Below are 27,296 nucleotides of genomic sequence, written 5' to 3'. Positions count from 1 at the left end.
AGGATCCTACATGCATATGCAGATGCACAGCAAGTCTAATAGACACTTAAGATTTCAAAATAGGATTTTTAATAGGATTATTGAATTATTAAAGTTTTCAAAGGCTGTGCTGTGTTGCTATGTAAGAGATGCACGTTTTGATTCAGACTAGAAATAAGATTGTACAGTGCCTAGCCTAGTATAGTGGAGTCTTGATCCATGGCTAGGGTGCCTAGGCACTATGGCAATACAAATAATAATGTGCAAATTTAACACCAAGGGAAATTAACGATTGGAATAATTTACCTAAGGATGTGGTGTGTTCTCCTTCAGTGTAGTCTTTATATCAAGACTGGATATGTCTCTCAAAGATATTCTGTAGCTCAAACAGAAGTTATGAGCATGATGTAGATGCTACTGAGTGAGGTTCTCTGGGCCTATGTTATGCTGAGATCAGACTAGATGATCATAATGATCCCTGTTGCCTTGATATCAATCTGATTCCTGGATTCAGTCTCCCACTCCCTAGGCTGGCGTTCACATTTGGTCAGAGTAGGAGGATAAACCCACACATAATTTTTTCACCGATCAAGGAGCCACTTCCATGTTGTCCTTCTTGGCTTTTGTCTGGTCTCTACAACATAGGACCTCATAGCACATAGTTTTAATGTGGAATTGATGCTTATCAGAGCTAAGAAACTTGTCAGGAGAGTAAATAAGACAGAGTTTTGCTAAAGTCGGCTTTAACAAAATTTTCAAGCGTGCAACATATAAATATATGAGCTACTTGTATCCCTTTATTTCTCATTGTTTGTAAAGAATTCAAGGTTCAGCAGGATATGCCCTTTTTGAAAAGTTTTATGTGTGTGTTCTCCTTTTGCTGTTTCTAGATAATGCCAGGAACACCGCTCCGCCCAGGTATGACAGTAATACGGACACCACTTCAGCCATCAACATTAGGAAAGGCCATTATTCGAACACCTGTAGTGGTGCAGCAAGGTATTCTTCCATCCAGTAGGTTCATTTTAATTACAAACTTCCAGTGTGTGAAACCATGGTTTGTTTCTCCATAAACATTTTATGTATCATTCACCCTAACTCAGAAATTACTGTATTCAGTGCAGTGTTTAATAAAAAAAAGTGTTGGGATCAATCATCAGTTTAATCAAGATTACTGGAGAGTCTACTGAAGAGTAACTCTTTTATTCGGGTGGTACAAAGAACAGGGTTTCCTAGTTTAATAAAAAACTTGGATAAACAGTTTAATGAATAATTAAAATATAAAATTATTAATCAATTTGTAGAAAGGTTTGAATTAATAGTGTTGTGAGAAAACGCTACATGTAATTAGAGGAAAGCTAGGTGTTTAAAACTATCTTGTAAGTAGATTGCAAAATGTTTTACTTGAAATCAGATTCATATTTTTGGTTAGTCAGATAGAGAAGTGACTAATGATAGATATTCTGTGGCAGACAGGAATGCTTGCTTAACTTCTCTCATGAAGTTGGGGTTTAGAAGTTTTGTGGGCTATAATGAAAAATGTTGGAAGTGTATTTTTAGCATAACAAATTTTGCTGTCTTTAACAGGTCAGACTCAACAGGTGGTGACTCAGATAATTAGAGGTCAGCCTGTCTCAACTGCAGTTTCTAATGCTAGCACAACTTCAAGTCCTGGACAAAAGGTAGCAACAGCTCCAGGAACACCTCCACAGAATATACAACCACAAACCACAACACCGCAGCCCACTCGTCCCCAGCAAGGGCAAGTGAAACTTACTATGGCCCAACTCACGCAGCTAACTCAAGGACAGGTAAACAATTTTTTTATAGACTCATTTATGAAAATATGCCCATACTGATATCCTTTGATCTCATCAGTACGGCGTGTGTGTGTGTGTCTGTACGTTTTGTACATTGTGTTTCAGTTTTGCTTTTTGGGAAACCTATAACCTACATACAAATCAAATGGTAATTAAATTAAGAAAATAGAGATTTCTTTTCTCTAAATATCTTTTATCTACTTACCTTGTTGCCTTCAGAATGTGGTGTTGATGCCCATCCACTGTCTTTGGGTGGGTGTTGAAGGACATGATAGCTGTCATTTACACTTGCTTTAGTACTGGGAAAGGACAGAGTGACATCATTTGGAACTGGAAAATAACGCTCTCTATTGCTTATGCCTAGACCATGAGAGTCTGGTTAGTGCATGTACATTTAGATTCATGCTGAGTTTGGCTGTAAATTGTAAATCCTTTAGATTGTTAACCCTTCAAGGGGCCCTCTTTTCTGTGTTTATACAGCACCCAATCCCAATTTGGACCTTTGGGAACTATGATAATATAAATACTTAATAATAATGTTAAGAATGGATAAAAGGTTTAATTGTCAAAATATGCTCATGCCTTAGTGTAATTTTTGACATGTAGAACAACATGCAGGAATTCTTTTCTAGGGCAGACTCAAAAGGCTATTGATTATTGAAGGTGTGGAGAAGGGCAGGTATCAGTTGAAGGCAAGAGCTGCCACTGGTGGGACTGAGGCTACGTCTTCACTCCCCACCTAAATCGGCGGGTAGAAATCGATCTCTCGGGGATCGAATTATCGCGTCTCGTCGGGACGCGACAATCGATCCCTGAATCGACGCTTGTACTCCACCAGCAGAGGTAGGAGTAAGCGTCGTCGACGGGGGAGCCGCGGCGGTCGATTTGCCGCCGTCCTCACAGCGGGGTAAGTCGGCTCAGATACGTCGAATTCAGCTACGCTATTCGCATAGCTGAATTTGCGTATCTTAAATCGATTCCCCCCCCCAGTGAAGACGTAGCCTGATTCAAAGAGACGTGTATGACGCAGGGAATCACCTTGAGGGTTAGAACTATCCTTCTGATCTGTCTGCAAAACTGGGATGTTTCTGCCTGTATTAAAGATCTCCAAAAATATGGTATCCAAAGAGACCATTTAAGCAGTAACATTCTACCAGCATGCTGACAACCTGGATGAACAGTCAACACTTAGAGTTGGGCAATGTCTGATATGCAGTTAGGAAAATGTTTTATTGACTAATGTTGTGAACAGGCAGTTGGGACTCTTGAGGTTGGTCTTTGGGTCAGGAGGTGGTTAATAGGATGCCCAAAATTAAGCATCATAGATACGATATGTACCCTAGTGGTTCAGGTTTTAAATCCGCAGAATTCATAATCCTGGGTCTCCCGGATTACTGCATAGTCCACCTAAGGGTTATATCATTGGGACATCAATACTAACATGAATTTTACTTTTTTTTTTTTTTTTTAGGGTGGCAGTCAGGGGTTGACTGTGGTAATTCAGGGACAGGGTCAAACTACTGGCCAGTTACAGTTGATACCTCAGGGTGTGACTGTAATACCAGGTCCAGGACAACAGCTAATGCAAGCGGCTATGCCGAATGGTACAATTCAAAGATTCCTTTTCACTCCATTATCATCATCTGCTACAACAGCTAGCACAACTACTCCGACAGTTTCCACTTCGACATCAGGTAGGGTTTTCTGTGTTCAAGAGAAAAAGATTATTGGAGTTAGGTTGTTTTAATTTTTTTATATAGTTGGAGTTAGTCTCTTTCATTAAAGTATCTTAGTTAAAAGAACAGTGTGTAGGCATAGAAATCTTCAGCTGAAGCTCTGTATAAAGTATTGTAGTTCTTTTGAAACCAAAGGGGAAATAGTGCTTCCTCAACTTTAGAAAACCTAGGGCCTTGTCTACACTACACAGTTTTGTTGGCAAAAGGCAGATTTTGCCGACAAAACAGTGGAGGTGTACAATGCATCTGAAGAAGTGAGGTTTTTACCCACGAAAGCTTATGCCCAAATAAATCTGTTAGTCTTTAAGGTGCCACCAGACTCCTTGGTGTTAATGCTTTTTTTGTCGGCAAAACTCTCCAGTTTGCCGACAAAATAAAACCACCTTGACGAGGCATAAAGCTTTTTGCAATGAAGTTAAGCAACAAAGTGTCAGTGTAGATGCTGCCATTTGTTATGTTGCCATAACTGGCCTTCAACAATGCCCGCCCTGAGCGCTCTGATCAATGTTTTGAACTTGGCTGCCATGCATTCCAGCTACACAGGCATGCGCCCCTCTCCTGTCAAAGCTCCAGGAAGTTCTGACAGCTACACATGCCGCTCTGCTCAGGCAGCAAACAGCAAATCGTTAACGTCCTGGGCACTAGGAACACAGCGGCAGGCAGGCAGGGGTGTGTGTGCGGGGGGGTTGGTGGGGGTGAAACTGCTATGCTATCCAGAGCCAGGGAGGGAGGCGGGGGCTGATGTCAGGGGTCTGCCCCTGCCTTGGGACTGGTTGTTTCCAGCCACTGTCTGACCTTAGAGACAGCATGCCAACACGCTCGCTCTCCCCCAACACACGCACCTTCCCCCTCCCTGTTTTCTCTCACTCTCGCCCCACACACACATACTTCAGTTGAAAAGCGACTGGCAATCGCCCATGGAATGATGAGATTTAGAAACTTGCGTCATGTCCTTCCCAAAGGACCCTGCGGCCAGTTGCAAAGTGGGATAGCTACCCACAGTGCACTGCTCTCTGTTGATGCAAGAACTGCTAGTGTGGATGCACTCTGCCGACTCAAGAGCATAGTGTGGACATTCAACAGCGGTTTAATTAAAGCGGCATAACTTTTGTCGACAAAACTCTGCAGTGTAGACGTGGCCTAATTGTTCAGATTAACGGAGCTTGTAGGCACGTTGCTTGGAATGAGTGGAATACTCTGTTTTTATCCTTCACAGCTACGGGAGAACAGAAACAAGCCTCACAAACACAGACACAACCAGTGCTGCCACCAATTCAGCCCCACCCTCACAGTCAATTGCAAGCTCAGCCACAGGTGCAGACCCCGAGTATTCAGCCTCAGCCCCCAGCCCAGCCACAGACTACTCAGCCCTCACTTCAGCCTGAAGATCAGACACAGCCTGAATCTCAGTCTCCAACATCAGCTCAGTCTCCAGTCATATCTGAAGCACAAACTGTCATGGCACAATCAACTAAAACTCCAGTTACAGTTCAGTCTCCACCACAGACCCAGGTTCAAGGGCTGTCTCAAATTCAAATCCAAAATCAACCACAGACGGTCATCCATCCACAAGCTCAGTCCCAAGTCCAAGCTCTGCAGCAAGCTCAGGTGCAGACCACAACCCAGCAACAGATACAAATACAGCCCCAAGCTTCTATACAAATACAAGCTCAACTGCAGCAACAGTCGCAACCCCAGATTCAGACTTCCCTTCAGACTCTTCCAGCTGCACAAAATTTAAATCAAATTACTGTACAATCTCCATCTCGCCCTCAACTGCAGATCCAGCAGCCTACAACAAAAGTTATTACTGTACCTCAGCTTCAGCAGCAAGTCCAAGTTCTCTCCCAACTTCAGTCTCATGTTGTAGCTCAGATACAGGCCCAGCAGGGTGGTGTGCCCCAGCAGATTAAGCTTCAGTTACCTATTCAGATTCAACAAGCCAGCCCAGTGCAGGCTCACCAGATTCAGAATGTGGTAACCGTTCAAGCAGCTAGTGTTCAAGAGCAGCTGCAAAGGGTTCAGCAGCTCAGGGAGCAACAGCAAAAGAAAAAGCAGCAACAGATAGAAATTAAACGTGAACACACTCTTCAGGCTTCTAATCAAAGTGACATTATCCAAAAACAGGTAAAGTTATCAGAAGTAAATACAAACCATGCTAAACACATGTTTCTGTTAATCATATTGATACATTAGATAGCCTGTGAATTGAGCCTCTGGGATTTTCATTTCTAAATTAGATTGCAAAATTGTTTTTGCCAATTTAATAGCGCCTCTAAGTTAATTCAGCACATTAAGAGACTACTGTGCTGTACTTGCTATCTGGCACTTTGACTTGATTTATTGTATCGCTGGTTATTGGGAGAAATGTATCTTCAATGTTAGTCCAGAAAAAGTAAGGACTGGTGATTTGCAACACTTCTACTGTGCTTTCATTGGCTGTTCTAGAAAGGAGACTATAAGAGCTGTATTAAGTATAATGATGTTAACTATCAGGGGATGGACTGTGGGGAGAAAAAATGGGCAGAAAACTCTAAATATAGTGCAGCAATAGGAGTTTGGGAAAGTGCAACTGACTACAAAAGTGAAACTGACTTCACTTATTTTTTTCTCCAGAAATAATGAAAATTTAAGTTGAATCTCTAAATTCCTTAGTCATAATTTAAGATTAAGTATAAAAAGTTACCTTCAAAATAGTGTAAGTAACATAAGACTTATTTGTTCAAATGTGTCTTAAGTTAGCAAGTGTCTGCATTTCCCCAAGTACTATTATCAGACACTACCTGAAGTTTTCAAATGTTGTTTGGACTTTGTGTTCAAGGTGGTGATGAAACACAATGCTGTAATAGAACACTTGAAACAGAAAAAGACACTGACCCCGGCTGAACGAGAAGAAAATCAGAGGTAGGAACACATGATAATGTATCAATAGATGTGGAGCAAATGTGTTCATTGTTGTCTGTTGTACAAAATAAGGCTTGTCTACATGGAGCTGTAAGGCGCAGTGTGTGAGTGTGATTTCTAACCAGTCTGTGTAGACAGTGCTGGTGCTCATTGAAAGTTCCCTAGTTTGCTTTAATATAGTGCTATTTTAAACATTAGTGTGCTTTAGAAATCACGCCCTAGTGGTGTGCATTTCCCCATTGTGCAGTCACGCCTTCTGTCTCAGGCTTGGAAAAGCTTAGTTGTATGAAGTTCTAAAACGGACTTCAAGTAATATACAAATAATGGTGACAATCCATGACTTAAAAGTAACATTCCTAATTATGAGCAGTTTGATTCCCCTGTAATCAAAATAAATGTTGACTATCTTCACTTGTTGCCCAGAATATGGACTGTGATATGATGCATGTGGTTAGTGCTAGCCACAGTTTTTTAATAGGGATAGCTCAGTGGTTTGAGCATTGGCCTGCTAAACCCCGGGTTGTGAGTTCAATCCTTGAGGGGGCCACTTAGGGATCCGGGACAAAAATCAGTACTTGGTCCTGCTAGTGAAGGCAGGGGGCTGGACTCAATGACCTTTCAAGGTCCCTTCCAGTTCTATGAGATAGGTATATCTCCATATATTAAAATTCAAGCAGATAAATAACTTTGAGGGAGCTCACAAAAGGAAATAGAAGGATTGCTCCATTGTCACTAAGCCTGTTTCTCGTTTCTGTTTGAGCACTCCATGTTATGGTTTCTTAATTTCATTCCCTTTGGTGGCAGGAGCGTGTCCTCTGTTTAACTATTTTACCTCCCAGCCAGCAGACAAAAGTCGTTGGCTTTAGATATTCTTCCATTGCTATTTTGACAATTTTGTTATTCACATGATTTATCAAATAATCCTGTGATCAGGAAAAGGAATTCCTGTTTTATAAGGTTTTGATCCCCAAATCAGATACAAGAACAATACTAGGCAACTTAGTGTCCACTCTGTGTGAGAAACGAATAGTGAATACACAGTGGCTAGTTCACAAATCAAAAGTTAAAAATTTGTTGGCACAGACTGCTCTCTTAACAATTGCGAATGACCAAATTTGTTACTTTTAAAAAACAAAAGAACATTTTTGTTAATGGTGTTTGACCAGCTCTGTTCGTGGCACTGTCATCTTTCCACCTCAATGAGTCTTTTCTTCCCAAAGAGTATAATCTTTATCAGTGAAACCCAGACTAGACCAGGTAGATGTGGGACAGTGGAGAAGAACAGAATGGTTGATGTCATATGGCCCTACCAAACAGCCAGTGTACTCCTACAGCCCTCAATAAAATACCAGGTGGCTCCTTGATTTTCCATTCCTACTTCTGCAGCAGCCCTATCACGAGTCAAGCAAGTGCTGCTGTTGTGGCTAAATCCATGATTTTACCATCAGAATTAATAATACGACTTGTGATTTGTGTAGGCTGTAAAGAGAAAATAACTTTAATTTTGTGATTTATTAGACAACTTGGGACAATGTGCTTCTCTGTATTCCTTCCCTAGAATGATAGTGTGTAATCAGGTGATGAAGTATATTTTGGATAAGATAGATAAAGAAGAAAAACAGGCAGCTAAGAAACGGAAGCGAGAAGAGAGTGTGGAACAGAAGCGTAGTAAACAGAATGCTACCAAGCTCTCAGCTCTGCTTTTCAAACATAAAGAACAGCTTAAAGCTGAAATACTGAAAAAAAGAGCACTTCTGGACAAAGATCTACAAATCGAAGTTCAGGTAAGAGCAGTTCTTCTCAATGAACCAGGTGGGTTTTCTTAAGTTGGGGGAAAATATTGTTATGTTTATCAGCTTGTCCTTTGAGTCCTTAAGGAAGCATGCAGGATGAAATTCTTCTGTTGCATGCCTGTATCCCTGCTGAACCCCCAGATCACTTTATTTACTGCATCTAGCATTTAATCTATGCAGAGGTCTTTTGTGGTTTCTTAAAACAATTTCTGCCTTATTAAAGGTCCAAATCCTGCAGTCTTGCCTCTCACTGAAAAAGCTAAACCAAGAAGGTCAGAAATCCCCCTACTCTAGTTTTTGCTCCTTCCCCTGCCTTCAAAGGAAATATGACCCATTTGATTCCACCCTGTTGAGAATTTAACACCGGTGGGGATACGCTTCTAGAAGTGGGGGTGGAGCTGCATTAGACATGTTTTTGTGAAGGACCCCACAAAGCCTGGAGCTGGCCCCATCCTTTATTTCTGTGGCACTTTTTCATTGTAAGGGCATCAGATTTCCAAGAAACAAACAGCAAATTGCAACACAAATGTACCAGAGCACTTAAGGCAAAGGCCTCACAATTTATGGAACCTACTGGATCAACTGCAAGGTAGGAATGCTGAGTAAAGATTGTGTGGAAAACTGAAGCGATGTAAAGACATACCAACAGGGAGATCCTTCACCAATCATGGTTGAGAAGGAGTTGGAATGTCCAGAGGATAGCACTTAAACCACTGCTCTTATATCAGAATTCTTTGACTGTGGGAGCTACCCCACTCTCCCATAAAGGAGTGACAACCAGGAGTGAGAATTCTGGTGGATGGTATCATTGGGGTGAAATATTGTTTCTGTATGCTTCCCACACACAAGATTTTGTATCCTGGCAATTACACCTCTGGATGGGGGAGCTGCCTTCTGTGTCATCTGACATTATAGTTTATTTGCCAGAGGGTCTGCTGTTGAATATCCCTAATCGCCCTTTACATGCCCAAGGAATGACAAATAGGGACTAGAAATGGAACAGGTTTCCCACATGACAATGCAGAGTTACCAGTGTGGGACTTCATTAATATATTAAAGGTTCTGTGGCTGTTATTTCAATTCTGAATGTCACAGATCCTATAAGAATCATATTAATTTTTATTTCTTATTGTTAAAAGTACAAAGAGCTAGGTGATTGTTAACAGTAAAGACTGACTCCATCCTTAATTCAGCTTTTTATGCCTGATCACCATTTTTATTAGCAAGCATGTGTCCTCCAAGTTCTTGACACATCCCTGAAATTCCTCCTCTTTTTTGCCTTAGGATTAGACATAGGGTCACCTCCCCGATACTTATCATCAGACTTAAAACATCTCATCTTAAAGCAGCCCAGGGGCTGACTTAAATTAATCTTGGAATTTGTACCTGAATGAGTAAATTATTTAAATGACTTGTCTTTTTTAAATGGAGCAAGATTTGAGTCTGGATTCTGATCCTATTCTAGAATGTCCTCAACAGGTGTCTTTTTTGCCTTTTTTTAAACGTGCTTCAGGAAGAGCTAAAGAAAGACTTGACTAAAATTAAGAAAGAAAAAGAAAAAGCACAGGCAGCGGCTGCCGCCGCTGCTGCTGCCGCTGCCGCAGCTGCTGCTGCTGCAGCAGCAACACCCCCTCCACCTCCTCCACCACCACCACCACCACCACCACCATCACAGCATGCCACCAGCGTCACATCTGCCACCACAGTCCCAGCGCCAGTATCTTCCCAGAAGAGAAAACGAGAGGAGGAGAAAGATTCTTCAGCTTCCAAGTCCAAGAAAAAGAAAATGATTTCTACTACCTCAAAGGAAACCAAGAAGGACACAAAGCTTTATTGCATCTGTAAAACACCTTATGATGAATCAAAGTGAGTGGTGAATGCAGCATGCTTGTCCTGTGCATTGTTTGGTTCAGCTTTAGCATTTAGCTATTAGTCTGAGATAGTGATTAGAAATGGGGGTAGAAAATCAGGCGGTATTGCAAGGAGCATGGACTATGAAAGAATAAGCAGTGTCTGGATTATACTAGCAATTACAAATCTAGTACTTCTTGTGAGTTAATTTTTTTTACCTGTTTGCATGTTTCCATTGTATGATCTTTCTGTCTCACATGCACATACTCTTTATTTCGCTCTGTTCTTTGTTTTGCCTTTTTGCCTCTGCTTTGGGAGCAAATGATTATATACTTGTGTTCCTTCTTGTGAACAGATGGTTGGTGTTCTCTAGTGATAGGTTTGGTACCGTCTCCCCATAAATAAGATTTTTCTGTAATTCAGTAGTTAACAAGAGATACTAACCTATTAGGCTGCAGTTCATTTTGGAAAATGTTTCAAGTGGTTTCCAATATTCCAGTATTTTCTTTCTTCATTTCTTAATATATTACCTACCCACCCCACGCTGGACTCTTATTGAGTTGCATTAAGAAATGCAAACCAAGCAAAAAAAAAAACCATACTTTTCTACCAGACTCTAGTATGTTTTGGAAGTTTTAAGCATTTGACAAAATGAAAATGGCAGTTCCTAATAAATGGTTTAGAAACTAACTCTGAAGAGAAAAAGAAGATTGTTTCCCGCTGAAAGGGAAATCGTTTTATAGAAGGAATTGTTTATGGAGAAATTAATAAATGGTGGACTGGATCACCTCTAGTTTGATGGCTCTAATTCCGCTCAAGTCGGTAATGATCAAAAGTTGTTACCGTATGATAGCTATGCGGTGGCATCTGAGAAATCAGTTGGTGTTAGTGTTCCAGGTCATCCACTTGATAAAAATCACTCACTCCAAAAGCACTAATTAGCATCTTTGTTTGGGGTTTCAGTAGAAATGCCAAGAATTGAAATGAGCCATGGAGACTGAACTAGCCTGTCCCCCCAGTAGTGGTTCCTCCAAGTCACAGCTGAAGGGGGTTAATTTCTGTATCTTGGGTATTTATATAACTCCAGTCTACCATCCTGTCAGTGTTGGGAAGCTTAGACTGCTCCCGGTGTTGCACTCCTTCTGTGAATGGCAGCCTGGAATGGAAGTACTCTAATCTGCTGCTACTTGTCAGTGCTAAATACCACTTGAAATAGGGATTGGTGGGGTGGGGAAGAATAAGTGCTATATTAGGATTTTTGTCACTCAGTAAAACTTAGTAGGATGCCCTGTTCTCATTTTGTTATAACATATTGAGCACAGGCCAGTCATACTGGTTCAGTCTCTTATAAGCAGTGGAAGCTTTATCACAAAAATAAAGTAAATTAAACAAATACATGGATTTGATCTGATGCCTGTTCGAGTCATTGGGCATTGGATTGGCCCATAGATAATACATGATGACAGCACATTCTAGCATACTGAACAGAGATGACCTTTATTGAAGCAGGAAATAAGATTTCCCAAAAACGGAATGTTAATGCCTTAGCAGTGTGATCCAGTTCAACTTCTCTGCTCATAAATTCTGAATCTCACCGTTTTTTAATATACGGTGGCTATGCTGTTGAGCTTAATTATTTCACCACTTGATGGTGAAGAAGTTGGTTACTTTTGAAAACATTGTTTTCTTATGAAATTTAGTGTTTTTTAATAAATGTATATGGTTATCAGATATGTTCTTTTTGTGCTGGTGCCTCATTTGCAGTTCATGCAGGATAGAAGTGTAGCTTTCAGTTTTGTAGCCTGAACTGCTCCTAAGAGGCAACCTGTAATATGAGATGAGGTACCCTATACATTTGTTATAATGCACTAGATTCACTAAGATCATTCTTTGCTTGAGTCATTTATATTCTTTTACTGTAGATCTTTCATGTTTATTTTTTCATTAATGACATTGAAGCATGTTAGGGATTCACTCATATACTGTTATGGGTTAGTCAGGGTATCTGTCTAAGATTTAACTGATAAGTGGGAAATATAAAAATAAAACAACTTGTGAGGCAAAGGATCCAAGTTCTGGACCTGAATTTGCTTCCAGGCCAGCAGGAGCTGGCAGCACTGTGGAGATGGTGCTATCTACCCTTATAGTGTTGGGGCAAGGAAGCAGAAGAAATATCTTGTGCTAGATTGAATTGGTGTTGACTCACTGTAGAGAGAACTACATCTAGCCCTTCTTTGCAGAAAGATGATTTCATTAGATTGTTGAGACTTGACTGATAGGAAATAAGAAGCAATGGAAAAAATAGGTTGAATGTGGCAGATATTGGGCCGCTAAGAGAATTTTGGAGGCACCATAGGAGGGGAAGCATTCCTCAAATTAGCAAAAATGGTCTAGGTGAGGTGTGATTTGATGTGAAGTCTGGGTGCACATTCCAAGACTTCTAGTGCAAAAGTTTGGTAGAAATTAGAGATGTTTGTTTGGTGTGACATATATTGCTAGCTACCCTAGTATAGCCAGTTCCTCTTCGTCATGCCTGCCCAGGGTTGGTTCTGTAGGTTAGCAGAAACTGGCATCATAACAGGTGATAAATGGTAAGATTTTCACTAAATTTTGGGGGGATTAGTCTTGTTTTGAGTAGGGGGTTGGACTAGATGACCTCCTGAGGTCCCTTCCAACCCTGATATTCTATGATTAAACTCTAGGAAGCCTGAAAATATGGAGTCAGCTAGCTTTTGCTCAGTCAGAGAGAGAGAGAGAGAGAGGGAGACTGGGTGCCTAACTTCTTGTCCCCATGGTTGATTCTGCTAGTCATAGGTATGTTTGGGGCATCCATATCCAAAATACTGTCAAACATCCTTGAATAATAATTTACAAGTTTATCACACCATTCTGTGCAAGGTCCATTATTCACATGATTCTGTATGGAATTAAATTGTTTTTGAACCTTACCCAATTCTCCTTCACTTTGTATCATACCATATCTGGTTCTGTCCCATAGTGTTGTTTGAGAATAGACATATATTCTCCAAAGAATGGTCTGTGTTCCAGTTTGTTGTAATTCTGCTTAGTTGAATTGCTCTATTTTTAGGATCCCGCATAGAAATTTTAAAATTACAACACACATTCTTACACAGTTTTCCTTCACATCATATTATACCAATATGTATTCTACACATGGCTGGTATGCATGTTCCTTTGTAGTGTACTTGTAACTTCTAGTTGTTGTTTGTGCTTTGCTTTGTTTTTAAAATTAACTGAGACCTACATTTTCAAATCTCAAGAAGTTGCCTTGATACTTACCTGGCTTCTGAACCATAGTTTTGAAAATGTAAATCTTTTTCTTTGGCCATGTCTTTTTGTGCCTTTTACAGTTTTTCACATATGCATTCATGTTGGAGATACACATTTTCAGTACAGTTTTTTCAAAATCTTGTAGATATTGGTTGACCCACATTTACTAAACTGTCTATATCAAGATTGACCCAAGTGACCTTATTTACAGTGCAGCTGCAGTGTCAGATGTAGGCCTTGCAAGGATAGAATGGTAGAGGACAGGGAGACTGAGTCAGAAAATTGCAGAAAGCAGGCTAGCAAGAAAGTGCATCAGAACCAGAAATGCAGGGAAAAGTGCCATGCCATTTGAAATGACAATTACATTGTCATTTTCATTGTGAACACTTTTAGGTTCTATATTGGCTGTGATCTTTGTACTAACTGGTATCATGGAGAATGTGTTGGCATCACAGAAAAGGAGGCTAAGAAAATGGATGTGTACATCTGTAATGATTGTAAACGGGCACAAGAGGGCAGCAGTGAGGAATTGTACTGTATCTGCAGAACACCTTATGATGAGTCACAGTGAGTTCTGATAAGAACCTCTTATTTAATATTTAGGTAGCAAACTGCTCTGACTTTGGTTACCTGTTCCTTAAAAAGAAAAACAAATATTCTGCATATATTGTATCCCCTGGTATTACAATTTCCTTTTCAATATTTCTCTCTCTCTCTCTCTCTCCCCCAAATGTTGTTTTCAAGTGAATATTTTGGATATATAGGAAAAGTAAAGTTCTTAAGGTGGCCTCAATGTTTTAAATAAGACCAAGAATTTTAAATTGCGATTAATTTTAACAAGGAAGAGCTAGAAAGATTAAAACAAAATTGAATATTAGTTGGGACTTTTTGTGCTTGAAATTAGTCTCTTTGATTTAGATTAGAAAAATTTCTTGGAGTATGGGGTATTTGGGTGGTATCTTTATGTTTATAAGGCTTTTTGTCACCAGAATACCCCTTCTTATATTCAACCACAAGACTCTGGCTTCCATATGAAAAATGTTTGAACAGGGTGAAATTGGAGCCCTAGAATGTAGTCCTATTTTACGTGTGTAAAATATGTTCCTTGAATCACTGGTCGAGTGAGACTTCTGGCATTACACTGTTACTTTCAGCTTTAAAACTGATAAAGAACTTCTGAAACCTTGTTTCCTTGAAATTAATTATTTAATTTTAGGCACTACTGATAATTATGAAGTAAAATTGTCAGGTAATTTAGTTATTGTTTGTAAATATTAAATTAGCGTGCATGGTTTAATTAGCATATGTAAAACTAAAATGTCACATATTTAAATATAACATTGTTTTATATCATGCAGAACAACTACTGAGGTGCAAATTATTAAAACTGAGTTTTTAAAAAATCTTTTGCTTTAAATGTAAAGGATAATGTTACTGATATTTTTCTTTCAAATCTTGCAGATTTTACATTGGCTGTGACCGATGTCAGAACTGGTATCACGGGCGCTGTGTTGGTATTTTGCAAAGTGAGGCAGATCTCATTGATGAGTATGTCTGTCCACAGTGTCAGTCTACAGAAGATGCCATGACAGTACTCAGTCCACTGACTGATAAAGATTATGAGGGATTACGAAGAGTACTACGTTCCTTACAGGTGAGGATAAACCATACTCAGAGTGGAAAATACAGGTATAGAGGTTCATCCAAGATGTCTTTCTTTGGGAGTAACCTTGGATCTCCGCTTGTCTGATTGTTAGACATCGTGATTTTGTTGAGATGTAATAAGCTTCCTTTTCTGTGAGGGATGACAATGTGTTGGCCACAGCCTTCTCAAGCAGCATTGTGACATTGAGTAACATTGATGGTAGCCTGGAAGAAAATCACTGCTTCCAGGTTCTGGGGTATTTTGTTTTTTTAATGAATGAGGATAGCTCTGTTGAGCATGACGGAAGCAGATTTCATCAGAATATAAAGGGCAGAGCAGTTGCATTTTGGGTAGGAAATGGAAGTTTTCAACATAAAATAAGTTGTGTTCTCTGGCTAGCCTGTATGATTTCCAATCTGAAATTATATACACTTCAGCTAAACTGCAAGGCTGACTTTTTTTAAAGATTAAAAAAAATATTAAAATTTTCTTTAACACAAGATCACCTCCAGAAGATGGATTTCAGCATGCAAATGACTATATGTTGCTAAGAAAAATGAAAAGCCTCTGGCCCAGTTATAACATTTTTGCTAGTGTAAATATCATCCCTAATGGTTGAAAAGGGACATTTAAATTGCCATCAGCTAGAAATAATCCCATGTGTTAATAGAAGAGCAGGCTAGTGCAATATGAAATGTACAGCAAAGTATTTGTTTGATTTGAGCGGTTTTAATTGACATTTTTTATGACAAGTTAATTTTAGATTTAATGAAAGTGAAAAACAGTAAATGGCCGAACTCTGTGAGGGTTGCAGCCCCTTCAGTCCCCACTGACTTGAAAGGAAGCTTCTTCGGGAACACTGGCTGAAGTTGGCTGTTTGCAGTCTCTCAATTCCAGTATGCCTCTCCTCATGAGGACAAACTGCTCATCATGCCAGATTACACTTTAGGATACGGACAATCAAGATCAGCAAATAACACTTTAGTTGTTGCCGAAATTAGAATCAGATGCAAATCTCTAGCAATATATAATTAATTAAACAGCTGTCAAGCCCTTGTTAATTTAAAAGTATTTGTAATGTTTTCTTCTGAAACTGATTATGCCTCATTTTCCTGATAGGCTCACAAGATGGCATGGCCATTCCTAGAACCAGTAGATCCCAATGATGCACCAGATTATTATGGTGTTATCAAAGAGCCTATGGGTAAGTGTATTTCCAATTAATATTATGATTGGCTGAGTGCTAATTGTTAGTTAATATAGATTTAAAATTTACATATATCGAATGGCTTCATCCGAGGATCTTTGGGTGCTTTATCAATATATCCTCGTTAGAGAGATGGGTAAAATGAAACCGAGATGGTGACTTGCTTATCAGTACGTAAGTTTGTGACAGAGCTAAAATGGAAACTTATATACTGACTCTCAGTCCTGCTCCTTAATCACAAGTCTATCCTTCCTAACATACAAAATAAAGTCCCAATTGGTTTATCAAACTTACAAATTTATTTTTTTCTGATCTTTCTATACTTAAGGAGTCACTTTCCAACAGAGTGAGTTGTACCACCATACCTTATCCTTTCCTCTCTCCCCTCACTCAGCATCTCCCAGTGAGAGAAGTAGAAGTATGTGCTCATGTGATTAAGGAAAAAGATTATTTTAGTAAATTGATGATATAGTTGCATAATGACTTGTGTAATACAGGATGGAAAGCTATAAAAGCAATCTTCATTTTCTTTGCTATTGTACAAGAAAGCTCTATTGAAAAGGAAGAAAATCCTTTTGGGGCTGTATAATAATCTGCAGCCATACTATGTTGTGCTGTGAGCTTACTAAATCTCAAGGACAAGGCAGTGGTGGGCTGCCTCAGGACGTGGATGTAAGATCTCTAAGGAAAACCCAGCTGCTGCAGGAAATTGTTACAAATGTTTGTAATCCTCTTCCTTCAAAGTCAGTATTGTCTTAGCAGTCAGTGTGCTTGCTGCTGGAGTTTCTGACTTCTGGATGTCACACAAAACTTGACCACTTTGTACTTTTCACAAAAATAAGGATGCTAATTCTGGTGTGTGAGGGAAAAATTGGAATTTGGCCACCTAAATTTCCTCAAGTTTCACAGAAAAGAGCTGGCTGTTTGTTTTACAAAACGCTAATCTTCTCTTGTGGGTAAAACTGTCTCAGAAACGCCAAGCGATAACATCGTTGAATTTGCAATCTATCAGGTTACACTTAGCACATTGTCACTGTAACTGGGAGGCAGACCACCTGTTATGGATGAGTAAACCACATCAAAAGATGTCCATGTTTGCAAATGTTTTGACACTTGGTGGGATTAAAAAACAAGCATTTAGAAGGAATTTTTTTTAAGGCAGGTGAATCCTTTGTTCATTTTCTCAACCAAGTTAAGAGGGACACTTGTTAATTTAAATTTAAAGACTATTTAGTTTATATTTTTCAATGCTTGTCCCTTTGTTTTTAACTAGGGAGTCGCAGCCTTTGTAACTTGCGTAGGCCGAGCTTATTGCACACATCAGGAGCTGCTTGCATTCTTTCATTCCTTCCCCACCCCCAAACTTTCTATGTGTCACTCTCCCATCCCCCTCTGTTTCTAGCATTCCCTGCAACTCTCCCCGAGTTCCCCCCCATCATGGAGTCTGTGTGCCCCCCATACTAGGGTTTCCATTCTCCCTGCCTCACCACTGGCTCAGTGTGCATGCCCATTTCCCCTTCCTCCATGGCAGGAATGCTGTGTGCCCCTCCCCCATTCCCCAGATGCCTGTGTGCATGTCCCCATTCCTTGCCACCATTATTATTCTTTCTGTTTGGGAGATAAGTGATTCAGGATGTCAACATATTAAACTCTCTTGGGAAGATGAGCAGTGATGAATTGCAGTATTGTTATGCTGAAAACCATTAATGGGTGCCATCAACCAGTTGTTGGATAGACAGTTGAGGAGCTGGCATTGGCAGGGACTTCATGTGTGTCCCATTTTCCCCCTTTTGGTTTTCCCCCAAATCAGTACAGTTCTGGCTCTGGATGCCTAGGACATTCCCTGAAATTTCAGAATTGATTGGCTGCGGTGTTCAAGTTATCAGTTTGCCGTCTGAAAGCCCTTGAAGTCATTCTGCCCTTTGTGTGGTAATGTGCATCTCAGTGGCAATTAATGGATGTCCCTAAAAGAGTTATGAATTCAAATAAGGAGTAATCAGCAGGAGCAGATGAACTGCAAATCAAGTGTATTTATTATGCATTGATTGATGATAGTATTAAAAAATAAGGAAAACAAAAAAATACCAAGAATAGAATCAGAATTCTCTAATGGCAGTGTCCTTTCTTCATCAGGAGTAAATAATAGCTCTGTAATGGAAGTTTCAAAAACTTTAGTTGCTGTAACTAAAATGTGTAAATTACATATAATAAATTCATGTGAGATGGGAGGAAGCACACATTCTAAATGAGACCCCTCACCTGGCATCATGTCACAAGCAACATTGCAGAAATGTAGCCAAGCCAGTTGTGCTTTTGTTACAACATTTGATGATGATATAAATAAACTTCTGTCTGGGAGACTAAAGATGTCTCGTTTTAAATAACAGGTATGGGTTGGTTTGTTTGTTTTCTTTTAAGACCTTGCTACCATGGAAGAAAGAATCCTGAAACGTTACTACAAAAAGGTGACAGAGTTTGTGGCAGATATGACCAAAATTTTTGATAACTGTCGTTACTACAATCCAAGTGACTCCCCTTTTTACCAATGTGCAGAGGTTCTTGAATCATTCTTTGTACAGAAGCTAAAAGGATTCAAGGCAAGCAGGTAAGGCAAAGTGTTCTCCATATTGATAATCGTTTGACTGTAACCTGAGTTTGTTTTAGAAAATCTTCCTACTACCCTAAGCTTATCCTACTGCACTCATATAAAGGCCTGCCTCTTTCCCCACACGTGCCATTATAGCTAGATTTGGAAGGGAAGAATCTCGAGTCAATACATTCCAGCTGTTGGTTTTTGTCAAACTTGGGGCCTGAACCTGATCCTACTTAAGTATTTGTATAATTTTTGTTTAAAATATGAATTGCATATCAATATGGGCATTATCATAATTATAAAGAAACTGAACACTAAAATAAAGAAGACCTTTTCAGTTACTGTGAAAACCAAATCAAAGGGACCAGCTTCTGTTTTGAATATAATTATTAGCTACTTACTGTCCACTGGTGCCAGGACCTTTCCTAACACTGAAGAAAGGATGCTCCTCCTACTCCAAAGAGCTCACAACCTAAGGAAAATTCAAATGTATGCAAAAGTAAACAGTTCCTTACTCTTACCTAGCGAACTTCCATCTCTTCTTGTTGTTTTGTATTATTTAGATAACTTATTCACTCTCATTTTTAAGCAACTATATGTCCAATTGAAATAATAGAAATTTAAAATTGAGACTAATAGTTTAAAATAAAAAACAGAAACTTAGCTTTAAGTTCCTTTTCTGCAGGAAAAGACTGGTACAGAATATTCCATCTGGGAACCTTGTTTGTAAAACTAACATGCACTCTGCTTAACATGAACTATACAGCTTGCCAACTACATTTCAGGCTATAATCCATATGTCCTTATGTATAATACATAGTATCATGTACTTACTTACATGAAACCAGGGGAGCTGTGAGTGGTAGTACTGCTATAATTAAGATTGAGACTAGTTTACTCTTTAACACTAGTATAGTAATAGGACTTTCCATATATCATTGCAGATTTGTATCCCAACAATAAACCACCTATGTTTAATTACAAATATTACTTTCATTAAATTCAACTTGAATCAGAATTCTGATTATGTATCATCAGTTGGTAGATTACTCAGCTTGACCATTACACTTGAATTCTGGTAGGTTTAGATCAATTCAGGATTCAATCTATTTGCAATTAACTTTGTTAGAAGCTGCACTTATATCCATCTGTGTGGAAGTTGCTAGTTTTCCAAGTGGGACAAGAGCAGGACTACGGGGAAGTGCAGGTGTGGCCAACTGAAGCACTTGTGTGTTTACCCTCTTAATTTAATTCAGTGATATCTGCTTTTATCAGGCCATTACTGGCTCATGCTTCTTTCATTCTGTCATATTTGGTTATCCGACATTCATTGTTTGCACACTAATTTCATTGCTGCATCTTATTTGTTGTGCTGCTTCATTTACACCATCCATGTTCTTTCTTTTCTTGCAGATTGTGATATCTTTAGTCTGACCTTTTTAACTGGAATCAGAACTGGATGTTGGGGTCACTCTTTCTTTTATTGTACAGTACCATGACATTAAACTGCCTTAAAAAATCCAGATCAATGTCCAAATATTAAGTGTTCGTTTTAAAATGGAAACAATTATTTGCCAGCAGCCATGTTGGTAAACAAAAATGTATTAAGAAACTGTCTGTTCCTTGGAATACTGTATTTAAACAAAGTCAAATAATTCAGTCTTGGAAACTATGTATTTTAATTAATTATTTGCAGTCACTAATAAAACTGTGAACGTTAGAAAGGGGATTCGCTGAACTCTGATTAGCAAAAATGTGGTATTAATTTCTTTTACTATTCAGTTTTTTATGTTTGAACGTTTATCCAAAGACTTCCCAAATCAATGTAACTTAAGTATATTTTGTATATTTTACCAAAAGTACCGTACTAACTTATGAATTGTCTTTATGCCTTCCCTATTATAGAATACTATTATGTATCTTGATTAGTAAAATTTTATTTTGGGCATTTTTGGATATTCCAGTGAAGCATCATGTTTTGTATACAGTGGAATTTTTTAATGCTGTAGCTGAAAACTTCTGTAAAGTTCAGAGATGCTTGTTTTAAATGGTGTTTGTCTCCAAAGATGAACAGACACAACATGGCTGCATTCCCCTCCCAGTGATTGACCCTTGGCATCCTCTTAGAGAAACCGTGTTCTCAAAAATGAAGGGTGCTTAATTCACTTTTTTCTGTATTCTGCAGGTCTCATAACAACAAACTGCAGTCTACAGCTTCTTAGAGTTCAGCGTGTTAACCTAACACACACACAGCAAGAATCTGGTTGTCTGAAATTTTTAATTAAGAAGCCAGATGGTTTTTAGTCAGGTTATCCTGACAAGACTTGATGTAAACTGTGTTTTTATTGGTCACAGCAGTCAAATTATATTCTTGGCTTATTTTGTCCAAAGGACAAAGGAATAAAAATCAGCAGCACCACTTTCTTGTCAAGTTCAAATTGTTGTACTATTGTGGCAGAAGTGAGAAAACTTTGTTTTGTTGGCGAGAGAGAGAGCAAGCAAGCAAGAAAAAAGATACAGTAAATGGGGTCAAGTTTAACTCCATGGAAATGCCACGTCTGTTCTTCAGTGAAGAAGCTGGTTTAAAGTCCACACAGAAAACTTTGACTGTATTTATTTATTGTTGCAAAAAAGGACGCTTTTTTATTGCTGCCCTCATTTGTCAGCTAATTATTTTTTCTTATAAAATCCGGCCCCGGTTACATGTAATCCATTCTGTATCTTAACATGATTCCTGTAGGTAAAAGTACAAGAAGACCTCTAGATGTCTTTTCTTTCTATGAAAGGAGCTGCTATGTACACATGTGCACACAAAAAAACTGGGAATCAACAATGAGTTTATCATTCGTGGTAGAGAAAAAGGATTAAGCTTGCATAAAAGTTGGGCTAAGTGGTCACAGACTACAGACTCTGTTGCCTTGAATATAACAGTACAATTTGTCATTTACTCTGCACCAGACTGAAATGAGTAAAATCTATTTGAAGGTATCTTGTTTGTAAACATTTGTCAGATTCTAATTTTTTTCTTTTTGTATTAAAATTCAAAACATGGATGTATAATGAAACAAAATAAATGGAGATAATTTTTCTCCCCACAGATGTAGCTGTCTTTGAATGTGCGCTAATATGTTTGTAAAGTTTTTGAGGGGTGTGTGTTTGGAATTGGAAATATCCCAAGTAGTAGGGGAGGAAAAGGTAAGAAAGGTAGAAAGGGAAAGCGTTTCTTTCGTTTCATTAAGCAACTACTATCCCTTTCAAAAACAATTCTACTGTGGTGCCATAATTGCTGCATCAGATAATAAAGGCAGTATTGTGAAATTTCGTTGCCCACTTCTGAATTAGAAAGAAGAAGGCAAAATATCATCCAGCAATGAAGTACCACATGTTTGTAATTATATCTCTAAAGGGCATTCTCAGTGGTTTTAAGGAAAGCTAGCATGAGGGATAAATGGAAGCCAACAGAGGGAGATTTGACTTGCAGACTTTTTTTTCCTTCTCCTCTCTCTGATCTATCACTTGCACATTGCTTATGTAACTGACTTTGTCATATTAACTGCCTCCAGTAAATCAGCCAAGGCTGGTTTATGCAGCTCTACAACCATTTTGCTAGATTTTGCACTAATTCACAATTAGCTTTGTCCTACAGTGATCTGGGATTTACCTGGTTTATGGATAAGCTTCCCTTGGGTTTAACCTCACCCTGCTATGCAAGAAACTTTCCTGTTAATTTCTTAGAAATAAGACATTGCTACTGACCACAGTTTTCTTACAATTACATGCTCAGGTGTACAGGTTCTTCTGGGTTAATTTTATCTAATAAAACCCATACATTTTTGTACAGATACGGTCATTTAACCTATATGTGAAAACTAAAAATGAATTGTTCAATGTGAAAAAATCAGTTTATGCTTCTTAAAAATATTATGAGAAGAGTAGTTGCATTTAGGTTATGTTGTCCTTTGACTTCTTAAAAGAAATGCTACATATTGTATGCATTGTGTTTGATGCAAGAAGGAAAATTCTCAATTTAATGAGTTCTGAAAATATTCTGCATCTCTTCCCAACTTCATAGTATTTCTGTACTATTTATTCATATATAAATATATATGATGTCATTTGAAACTGAATGCGAAAAGAACTTTCTTACCTGTAGCCAATAGATTGCTATGTTTTTAACAGTTGTGGCAAACTGAAGAGTACTTTTTTTGTACGTAATAGGACATTACATCCTAGACAAATAAAGTCATGTGTTTGACATCCGATTTGGTGGCGTTTCTAATGAAACATTGGTTGATTATGTAGCTCTTGGCATTGCCAAATTTTATATAACTTCTTAGGAATTTTTAATACAAATTATTCTCTTGCTAGGGAAATGTTAATCTCATAGAGACATTTTCACATTCTTGACATCTTTTCAGTTTTTCTGTTGCCAGCTAACATGTGGAGACATTTTCTAGCTTTATCGGGTATCAAATTTTGTGGTTTTGTCTTTTTTTAAAAGTGATATATTAAAAAATAGAAATACCATATCTGCAATACCAGTATCATTCCTGTACATGTATTTCAAAAGTCATACTTAAAACTGGTTCTTAAAAGCATGAGAATTCATAATACTTGAGACCTGCTATGTTGCTCCAGTGTCCTGTTTCTATGTATTATTACCATGTAAATTCCAAAGTGTCTGTTATTGAATTATGTTTTAACTTGGGGTTTTGGTGACACAAACTAAACCAAGTTGAGGTTTGTTTTTCTTTATGCTGTGTCATCAGAGGTCCTCAGATAAACTTGAGCGGATGTAATTAGTCCTTTTGTAGAATTTAGTTCAAACGCTTTTAAATCCTCATAAAAGGTTGTAGAAAGATGTGTTCATAACAGATCTGCGTAAATCACTGGAGAGACTGCAGTGTCTTATGTGCTCAGTGTATCAGTTGATTGGCTGCAAAATATTCATGTTTGTCCTGCTGAAAAAAACACCAGGAGTTAACTTTCTTCTAAAGTAAGAGATCCTGTAAAAAAATTTTGTTAGAAATGTTGAGGGGCAAATACACTCTAAAGGGACACTGTCATCTACTTACTTTTAAAATCTTTTTACTTTTCATTGATTGTAATAAAACATACTAGAAGTTTTGAGAATAAAAATCCCTGCCAGATTTGTCCTTTTTGTTGTCTAAACTTTTATCTGTTTAGCAATGCATGTGGCTATATTTGCTGGCTTCTGTCTGTACATTAGCATCGTTGCTGCTGCTGTCATGTTAAGGCCTGCTTGACTTGTAGCATTGGCCTTTTCACTGGTGTTTGTTGGAATATGGGGTTTTTAGGGACTCTTAGAATTGGGGGGACATTTCCTGAGTTAACAATTTACAACCTAAGTTTGACAGTGTCCCTTTAATGAAGATAGATGTGTAGCCTGATATGTGCACCTCATTTGCTATCCCAACACCACACAAAATAACCTGAAAGTGAACTGTAAACTGTCTTTTAATGATGAAATCATTAAAATCTGTGTAAAGCAAAATTGACTCGGTATGAAAAGCTAGCTGTACTATAGACTAGTTTTCTATGGAACATGTACTTTCCTGTACATTTAATACATTTTTATATGCTTAGTAATCTGCCCCATACTGGCTAATGATTGCAAGACTGCTAATGTAATTGAGTATGAAATGTTTTGATCTTTAAAGAAATTCTCACTTTTTCTTTCCATTCCTTTGCTGCATTAGTGATCTATTGTAATTCAGAAGTTACTTTGCCACCTCATCTCTTGAGCTTGTAAGGCAAGTATTATAAGTAATGGCCTTTTTTTTTTTTTCCTTTTTAAATCAGGTACAGCTTTTAAAATAGTGTGATCTTCTTCAGTGAGAGAGTCTGGAAGAGCAATCCAAATGATTTATAAACATCTTTCTGCAGTATGACACGTCTACATATATTTTTAAACACCACCCATTAAAACAGACGCTGGGTTTACCAAAAAGTGAAAATAATGAATAGTTAAATGTTTAAGTTATAGACACTGAAACATATTGGACTGTTACCTCTTAACTTATTATGTGACACAATAAATAACCACTTCACCTCTTCCAGAAGGAAGGTAAGATTTTTGTAATGCGAAAGGAAAAATAAAGCACCTTGCTGCTTTTCCCTCTTCAATAACATCCTGATGTCCTAGTCCCTGTGTAGCCCAATGAAAAAATAGATACACACCAAATAAAGAGTTGAGCCCAAATAAAATGCCATTGTTGTGTAAATCAACTTTACCTAATAAAGGGTTTATCTATTTCCTTAGTGGTTTAACTCTCCAGGTGCGATATTTATTCTAGGGTGTGGTTTAAATCTAGGAGTGGTCAAATGTTGGTTTGCCCTAAGCTAGTGGTCTTGCTCCAGCTGCTGTTCATCACCACCATTGATATCCTATTTGTCTCCTGGGGGGGAGCAAGTGTTAAATGAGCCAGGGCAATGGCACTACTCTTCACCCCCCTCTCCAGGTGTCTGCTTCAGATCACTGTTCAGTGTCATGGATGAAGGCAGTGGGGGAAGTGCATTGCTGAATCTGGATCATGGAAAACTGGGCATCATTGAGCAACACTCAAATATCGGTTGAAAGTAGAATACCCAAACTTGAGACATTGATGTAGCCCTTCCTCCAGTGCACTGAGTTGCTGCCAGGAACAGTCTTATTCTGCCAAAGTAAAAGCCCCTCATTAGAGTTTTCTTGGGAAAATTTCAACTGACATCTCGATTGTAAATGTGCCATTCTCCATGCTCGCTCAACTCTGTTCTCACTTAAATGTACCATAATAAAAGTAGTAAGGAGGCTCTGTGACCTTTTTAGATAGATGCAAGCTACTGGTTGTCAGGTAGCAAGCATCTCTGTGGGTACTTCAATCATATGATAAAACTGTTCTGATTCTAAAAGCTAGCTAGTGTGTACAGCCCAGTAAACCAACCCTTCACCTCTCTCCCAGTTGACAATGCAAACAAATGCTGACTTACAGCAAGAATATATAGTGTTTTAGAAGTGACAGCAGTGTTTACAATCAGTGCTTTAAGCCTATTGCATGTCAAGAAATAAATCACATGAGAACAATTCTGGGAAGGTACTTTTGCTGTTCTATTCATGTCACCTTGCTTGCCTGCCCCTACCATTTTGGTTTCTGAATAATCTGGTAAAATCCTTTGGTGTACTCTGCCATAATGCATAGTGACCTAGGTGTACCATTTTGCTGAGAGAGTCCTTGCTTCAGCTGCCTTTAAAAAAAAATAAAAATGTACCTTATTATTGTGTAAATCTACAGCAGAGTCAAAAATCAATAGTTCCAAACCTGAATTCTACAGAGCTCTACAAAATGAATGTATTCTCCTGGCTGGCTGGCCAGATTCATACAGAAATCAAGATTGATATTTGCCTCTGTGACTTCCCCCACTCCCCACCATGGCTATGCAGCCTTTCGTTGAAGCTAACACCTGTTTGACTGCCTATATCTAAGGGCTTGTCTATACTACCTGCAGGATCGGTGGGCAGCGATCGATCCAGTGGGGGTCAATTTTATTGCATCTAGACTAGACGCGCTAAATCGACGGCTGCGCGCTCTCCCGTCTACTCCGGTACTCCAATGGAGCGAGAGGCGCAGGCGGAGTTGATGGGAGAGCATCAGCTGTCGACCTACTGCAGTGAAGACACCGCGGTAAGTAGATCTAAGTACATCGACTTCAGCTACGTAACTTAGATTGATGCCCCCACTTCCTCCTCCCCCAGTGTAGACCAGGCCTGGGAGGCAAATTTAGTTAATCTTTGTCTAATGGCATGTCTACACTTACTGGGGATCGATGCTGCTGCGATCAATGCAGCGGGGGTCGATTTAGCAGGTCTAGTGAAGACCCACTAAATCAACTGTGGATTGCTCTCCTGTTGACACCAGTATGACAGTGGAAGGAGAAGAGTAAGGTAAGTTGATGAGAGAGTGTCTCCCGTCAACGCAGCACAGTGAAGACACCCTAAGTTGAGAAGCTTTAATAGCCCACCTGCAAGATACTACTTTTTTAACATTTTGACAACAGCAAGAGATTTTACTGCTATTCTAAAAGGCAGCTATTTTTTTCCACGGTTAGGGGAACTAGTTCTCCACAAGCTGTTTTAAAATAACTTTTTCATTACTAGCTAAGGCAGTTGATGCTTTTTCTTTTTTTTTTTTTTTTTTTTTTTTTTTTTTTTGAAAAGGCATTGAATCTTTTTACTGGGTCTCTTCCTCAACTTTTATTTATTTTATTTTTTTTAAGTTTCTGCCCGAAGAGTAGAGCTGATTAAAACAAACTGATGAAAAGGCTAAGAAGCTGGATTTTAGATAATTGGGGAGAGGGCTATTTAGGAATATTTAATACCAGCATTTCCTACAAGGGGTTAAATGTCAAAAAGATATTTGTTGAAGTCTCACTAAGGCTCTAAAAGTAAAAGATCAGGTCCAACAAAGAACTGATTCCAA

At 38.7% G+C, this 27,296-nt stretch overlaps 1 protein-coding gene across 3 annotated transcripts in view; it reads left to right on the top strand.

Moving 5' to 3' along the window:
* Positions 1–21,195, top strand: part of BPTF (bromodomain PHD finger transcription factor) — a 93,784-nt gene extending 72,589 nt beyond the window's left edge. For 2 of the 3 annotated variants that reach the window (XM_065415359.1, XM_065415360.1), the window contains exons 22-32: positions 870–978; positions 1,567–1,790; positions 3,271–3,493; positions 4,752–5,662; positions 6,357–6,439; positions 7,998–8,223; positions 9,746–10,098; positions 14,836–15,028; positions 16,139–16,223; positions 18,645–18,831; positions 21,005–21,195. In XM_065415359.1, the coding sequence (XP_065271431.1) occupies positions 870–978; positions 1,567–1,790; positions 3,271–3,493; positions 4,752–5,662; positions 6,357–6,439; positions 7,998–8,223; positions 9,746–10,098; positions 14,836–15,028; positions 16,139–16,223; positions 18,645–18,831; positions 21,005–21,041 (2,631 nt within the window). In that variant the 3' untranslated portion in view covers positions 21,042–21,195. Of the gene's footprint in view, positions 1–869; positions 979–1,566; positions 1,791–3,270; positions 3,494–4,751; positions 5,663–6,354; positions 6,440–7,997; positions 8,224–9,745; positions 10,099–14,835; positions 15,029–16,138; positions 16,224–18,644; positions 18,832–21,004 lie in introns of all 3 variants that reach the window. The other variant, XM_065415361.1, reaches the window with a different exon arrangement.
* The last annotated feature ends 6,101 nt before the right edge of the window (positions 21,196–27,296 follow it).

The sequence above is a fragment of the Emys orbicularis genome, chromosome 13 (genome assembly GCF_028017835.1).
Source record: "Emys orbicularis isolate rEmyOrb1 chromosome 13, rEmyOrb1.hap1, whole genome shotgun sequence".
Lineage (NCBI taxonomy): Eukaryota > Metazoa > Chordata > Testudines > Emydidae > Emys > Emys orbicularis.
Note: the sequence above shows the minus strand (reverse complement) of the source record. Positions and strands in the feature narration are given on the sequence as shown.